Source organism: Carcharodon carcharias, chromosome 17 (assembly GCF_017639515.1).
Source record: "Carcharodon carcharias isolate sCarCar2 chromosome 17, sCarCar2.pri, whole genome shotgun sequence".
In the NCBI taxonomy this organism is placed as follows: Eukaryota; Metazoa; Chordata; class Chondrichthyes; order Lamniformes; family Lamnidae; genus Carcharodon; species Carcharodon carcharias.
Genome location: NC_054483.1, coordinates 59063481 through 59070402, shown reverse-complemented (window position 1 = coordinate 59070402; position 6922 = coordinate 59063481). Strand labels below are relative to the sequence as shown.

At 39.7% G+C, this 6922-nt stretch overlaps 1 protein-coding gene across 1 annotated transcript in view; it reads right to left on the bottom strand.

The window, feature by feature from the left end:
* Positions 1–3092: 3092 nt before the first annotated feature.
* The window catches only part of papss2b (3'-phosphoadenosine 5'-phosphosulfate synthase 2b), an 88196-nt gene continuing 84366 nt past the window's right edge, over positions 3093–6922 (bottom strand). Inside the window, exon 12 of the mRNA XM_041210437.1 lies at positions 3093–4593. Within this exon, the coding sequence (XP_041066371.1) occupies positions 4452–4593 (142 nt within the window). The 3' untranslated portion in view covers positions 3093–4451. The remainder of the gene's footprint in view (positions 4594–6922) is intronic.

The following is a 6922-nucleotide window of genomic DNA, read 5'->3' as shown; positions in this document are numbered from 1 at the left end:
AATACATAATGAATGGTAGGACCCGGGAAGCACCGAGGATCAGAGGATCCTTGGTGTGCATGTCCACTGGTCCCTTAAGGTAGCGGGACAGGTAGATAAGGTGGTTAAGAAGGCATACGGGGTACTTGCCTTTATTAGCCAAGGCATAGAATACAAAAGCAGGGAGGTTATGCTGGAACTTTATAAAGCGCTGGTTAGGCCACAACTAGAGTGTTGCGTGCAGTTCTGGAATCCGCATTATTTGAAGGATGTGATTACACTAGAGAGACTGCAGAGGAGATTTACCAGGATTTTGCCTGGGCTGGAGAGTTTTAGTTATGAGGAGAGATTGGATAGACTGGGGTTATTTTCCCTGGAGCAGAGGAGATTGAGGGAGGACATGATTGAAGTGCATAAAATTATGAGGAGCATAGATAGAAAGAAAGGAACTTTTCCCCTGGTGGAGGGATCAATAACTAGGGGGCATAGATTTAAGGTAAGGGGCAGGAGTTTTAGAGGGGATGTGAGGAAGAATTTTTTCACCCAGAGGGTGGTGGGAATCTGGAACTCACTGCCTGAAAGGGTGGTAAAGGCAGAAACCTTCATAACATTTAAGAAGTATTTGGATGTGCACTTGAGATGCCATGGCATACAAGGCTATGGGCCTAGTGCTGGAAAACGGGATTAGAATAGTTAGGTACTTGTTTGACCGGCGCAGACTTGATGGGCTGAAGGGCATTTTCCTGTGCTGTAGACAACTATGACTCTATCTCAGCCCCCCAGAAAAACATCTCTCCCTTCCATATTCCAATAATAAGCCACATTAGTTAGCCACAGGAATAAGAGTGGGTCATTCAGCTCCTCAAGCCAGCTTCACCATTCAATTAGATCACGGTTGATCTATAATTCAATTCCATTTACCCAGATTAATTTTATAGAGTCAATTATCATTGATCTCATTGAAGTTTGCAAAATCCTTACAGGGCAGATCTAGATAGGATGTTTTCGCTGGCTGGTGAGTCTAAAACCAGGGGACATGTTCTCAGAATAAGAGTGAGGCGATTTGGGACTGAGATTAGGAGGAATTTCTTCACTCAGAGGGTGGTGAATCTTTGGAATTCTCTATCCCAGAGAGTTGTAGAAGCTCAATCATTGAGCTTGTTCAAGACAAAAATCGATTGGTTTCTGGAGACTAATGGCATCAAGGGATATGGGGATAGCGCGGGAAAGTGGTGTTGAGGTAGATGATCAGCCATGATCTAATTGAACAGCTGAGTAGGTTTGCCAAACTGAATGGTCGGCTCCTGTTCCTATGATCCAGCACCATACAGACCTGCCTCTCTCCAATTATAGTCTATCAAGGCTGTTTGAGATACTTAAACATCAAGGTAGCCAAATGTGAGTTCAGAATTTGTACTTAATTGAGCCCCACTCTGTACAGAAGCATTATTCTGGCAGCTTTGAAAATGCAGCATTATAACACATCGTTTATAAATCAGACTTCTTGGTACAGATAAAGAAGAACACTTAGTACTTAGGATTTGGATTTTAAAAAGATCAGAGATTATGGAAATTTTCAGCAGTTTTCTCAACAACTATTAAGACAAAAATAATCTAATCCTGATGAGTTCTATTAAAAGCCATCCACCTGATCTACTTGTCTACTCACAGTCACTGCAGATCAAGAGTAATTCTTTGGTCAGGAGGCACTTCAGAACATCATGAGGATGTGATAAGTTGCTATCTAAATGTAATAATATTTCCTCTTATCTTGTCTTTCACATTCCAGGTGCTAACAGACTTGTTGTGTATTTCCATCATTTTCAGCCCTTAATTCACACTTTTGGTGGGATTATTTAGTCATTGGAGAAATCCATTGAAATAAAAAGGTAGAAGAGGGAAGATGGGTCCAATCATTTGCAAACGCTTCGAGGAAAGAATAACAGGTGTTGTCTATGTTGACGAAACATAGCTGATTGGATTCACATTGGGGCACTAAATTAATAATGGTAGCAATGAACAGTGCATACTAAGTGATAATGCAGTACACAGACAATGCTGATTAATTTTTATTTGTATAAACAGTACAAGATTATATTAATATGAAGATTTAGCTATATCATATATATGAAAGGCATACAAGGCTTATATTGGTTAAGGCACAATGTAAAAGCCATTCCATATCTAAAAATAAATATATATTTCTGAGCATTTGATGGAAAGGCACTAATGGATGCAGTCGATTAAAGTATAAGCAGTATTCTCTAGAAACTAAATATAACTTCTGCTGCGTTAACTCTTTGTATTTTGCTGTAGCCATTATTCATATTGAAAGTGAATTTAAAACCCCTCAAGCATCTTTGGAAGCATGCTATATTGTTCATTAAAAGGCAACTCATGTGAAACTTAAATTGAAAAGTTTCTTCATTTAGTTTACTTTTGTATGAGCCTGAGTGATGTCATTGGTGCTGGAAATCTCATGTAAATAACTCCCTTAATCCTCCCATTCACATATTCTTTCTTGATTCTTCACCAAGGGTGCCCCCATCCAAATAGCTTCCTCATCTGGCCAAAAAGGACATTATGATTTGTGGACCTGCCCAAATCCTGTGCCCATGGTTTTCTGTAATCCACCATTAAGAGGCACAAAGGAGAATTGATCGAAATGTCCAGTTTTTACTTCCCAAAATGAAATGTTTCACTGTAGCCTGACATTTGGCTGATGAGCAATCACTCAACTGAGGAAAGTGAGCATGAGCGTGGAACTGGAATTGTAAACATATAGTTGCTTGGTAATACAGAAATTGAGTATTGCTGAAAAAAGAGATATGCTGTCAAAGCTTTTTACCTTGCAATCTTCAGGACAGATTCACAAGAAAGCCAATTCTCAAGGGAACAACAACTTATACTGCATGAGTGGATGCTGATTGGTAGAGGCATTGCCATGGATAATGCACCAGGAACAGTTAACTGCCAAGCTAAGAAAACAGCATTCTCCATGGCAATGACGTTACCAATTGGAGTCCACTGGCCAACCAATCAGCATTCTTTTCTCATGCAGTATAAATTGTTGCTCCCTTTAGAATTGGTATTCTTGCATATGTGTCCTGCTAAGAATAAGATGAAAAGCTTTGACAGCATGTCTCTTTTTTGCAGCAATACTTAAATTGTAAACCTATTCGTTAGGCATAACAGACTGAAATTCCCAGCTGGTGTTAATAAAAATTAAAATATTGACGCTCCAATGTTCTGATGTGTAGAAAGTTTGATTTGGATTCTGTCTGATACCTCCCAGTGCTTTGGAGCCATGCTGGGGTACAAAAATGACATCCCTCCCTCCCACAGGACAGACAGGATTTTAAATGGTACTTTAATTAAAAAGCAATGTCTTTATTCAGTATGGCAGCATTAGAAGATAGTGCCTGACAGCTAGAGATGCACTGCTGTGAAGTAAGTGCCTCAACCTCCTGTTAAGGATCAATATCAAAATTGTTGGGGGACTCAAATTATTTAAGGATTCTGTGTTGACTGGAATAATTATCATTTGAAGGCATGTTCTTCTTCCTGTGTCTGTGGTTTGTCTTCTTTGCTATTATCTCTGTCCCTTTACCTGCTCAGTAAGTTACAAAGTCAATAATGAACAAATGGGAGTATGGGGCAAGGGTTTTTTAAAAGTAAGGCAATCTGCAATTGTAAGAGAGCAGATCAATAACGTCATCATCAAAGAATCATGCTCAGACTATGCTCATGACAACTGTGCTTTCATCATATCCAGAATTCTAAGATGTAAATATCATCCCTTTAAATCCTAAACTCTTGGCAAAACAAATATGAAAATATAAAATGACTTCAAAGCAACTCAGTGCCTAACTGTATTACAGATGGCAAAGATAAAATTCTGCTAAACACATGTCCTATTTGTAGAACATGTCAGGATAAAAACTGACTTGTACTTGCTACAAATTTTAATATTTACACATTCTGGACAAGGTTACACAGGACCTCGCAACAATCTGACTCTTTAGATTGCACTAAAAGTGCAGTTTGTCAACGTTAGGTAATTCAACTTAATGCAAACCACCAACAGGAAACACTTAGAACAGTGTTGCATTCACTTTGAGAAGTAACTCCATATAATGTTAAAACATCTCAAATTGTTCCCACTTATGCTTGGTTATTACTTTATATATTAATATGAAGTTAATGGCTACAGCAATGGACCAAAAAGAATGTTACATTTATTTAAACATGATAAGGAAATAAATAGCATTTTAACAATTGCAATGAACAGTAACCTATTTTCCCAGCTAGGTTTTCATTCTGTCATTTGGAAACCAATTGTTAATAACTGTAAATCAAATCAAATTAAGATTTAATAATTGCATGAATTAAGAGAATAGAGAGAGGAAAAATTGCAAGTAAGGAAACAGCTAATTTCACACTCCAAAAATTGCCCTTTGTATTGTAAAACTTTAATTGTTCTTTTCCAGTGAGGAATAGTATTCAGTCAGCACCCTCCAAGCCTTGGGAGCCATGAAGCCATCAGGTGGATTTTTATTTTCACGAGCGAGCGCTCTCATACGAGTACCAGAGATGAAATCAAAACTTTGATGTCTAAAATAAATGGCCATAAGATATATTAACAAACTTAGCATTTAAAAAGTTTATATTCACCTTTCATTGATGACAATCATGTTAAACTGAAGGGGTGAAGTTTGTTTCAGATGAACCAGTGATAGCGAACTGGGTGATGGTGAACTGGGTGATGGTGAAGTGGGCGACAATGAACTGAGTGATGGTGAACTGGGTGATGGTGAAATGGGTGATAATGAACTGGGCGATAATGAACTGGGCGATAATGAACTGGGCAACAGTGAACTTGATGATGGTGAACTAGCAATAGTGAACTGGGTGGCAATGAACTGGGTGATGGTGAACTGGGTGATGGTGAACTGGGTGATGATGAATGGGTGATGATGAATGGGTGATGGTGAACTACCAGCCTATTTTACACTGCACTCAATATTCTCTTCCATTGTGAAACATGGGATACTGATGTTCTATCACCTGTTTATGCACTATAGCTCAAGATAAATTTCACTGCCATAGCTTTTGTCCATATTTCAACCAAACTGCCAGCAAACTGTGCAATTAGCCATTTAATACAAGGCTATTCAATGTTCACAAAATTAAGTGACTCAGGGTTTTAGAAATAATTTTGGTCTTGGGTGATGTTGCAGCTCTTATTTTGATATAACACAAGGCAGTGACATAGGTGTGATGAGATGATGTTCACATCTGAACTGGCTTGGGAAGGAACTGTTAAATGCAAATTCCAGTCTTAGATCAGCATTGGCATGCTTGCCTCGGAGTTAAAAGCTTGTAGCTTTAAGCCCAACTCCAAAGACTTGAGCACATAATCTAGGCTCCCACTTGAGTGCCACATTGTCTGAGATGGCATCTTCAGCTGCAATGTTGAAAGGAAGCCCTACCTACTTGGATAGATGTGATTCAAGATGCTATTCAAAAAAGACCAGGAAAGTTGTGTCCTAGCCAACATTTGCCTCTCAACTAAAATCACTAAAAGAGATTATGTATTGGTGGGGCTTTTTTTGCCTACATTATGACAGCAACTGCACTTAAGCTGTGAAGTGTTTTGAGACATCCTGAGGATGTGAAAAGAGCTAAAGATTATGCAACCTTGGTTACATCAGTAAAAGCACTGCAGAGAAGTTAGGTGTTTTCCCCAGGAGGCAACTCATCCTGAACCATTTTTAAGTACCTCCTAATGAACACACTGAGTGATCTTAGCAGTGCAATTTAGGCTTCAACCTTGGCTCAGTGAGTAGAACGTTCAACTGGCTGAACTGTTGGTTTGAACCCTACTCCAGAGACTTGAACACAAACATTAGGTTTTAGCTCTCCAGTGGTGTGCTGAGCTGAGGGAGCACTGCATTGTTGGAGATGCTATCTTTCAGATGAGATGTTTTATTTAAACTAGATGAGATTAGCTTTACATTTTTGAATAGAGCTAATTAAACTAAATTAATAAAAATGAGGGACAAATTAAGAGGCAGCCCCTTAAAGGGATACTGCAAAGAGAAAGACAAATCTCAAAGGGAAACTTACAAAACTCAAATTAAAATGTGATTAAGAAGGTTGATAAGGCACTCCCATCCCTGTGGCGCCCATCGGGCATGGAAGGCCTCAACTGTGCCAGCGGACACTGTGTGCTCCCTCTCCAAGGACACCCGACTGCGAAAGTAGCTATGGATGATGGGCAGACAGTCGGGCCGGATGATCCCCTCGGTTGCCCGCTGCCTCAGTTTGGCCAGGCCTGGGAGCAGGTTCACGAGGAGGTCCACCTCCCTCCTGGCACCCCCCCTCCACACCGGGTGCCCATAGATCAGGAGCTTGGGACTGAAATGCAACTAAAAATTAGGTAGAAGGTTTTTCAAATAACTAAAAAAGGGGTGCAGCATCCATTCTAGTTTTATTAACTGAATTTACATTCCAGCAGCTGTCATGTGGTATTTAACCCATGTCCCCAGGGCATTAGTCTGGGCCTCTGGATTGCTCGCGCAGTGACATTACCACTATGCCACCATCTCCTAAAATCAATGCAAATTCTTTCTCTCTTTAGGGCAGACATTATTTTGTCACCTGTATTTTTGTGCAAGAGGATCTAAAGAGCGGTATAAAAGGTTGTTTTTCTATACAAAACTTCAGGGTTTTTATCAGCACCAAATCAGTACAGGTGTGGTATTATCCCCCAGCATTATCACAAAATGGGGGAATAATGTACAGTTTGAAGCTTCCAGGTCAAGAATGCTTAAATATTAGAGTCTTGTATCTGTCACTCACACAAAGTACTGTCAAATTCTGCACTAAATTATCTGTGCTCAGTCATCTGTAGAACTGTTACAGGGGGCAGGGTCAGGAG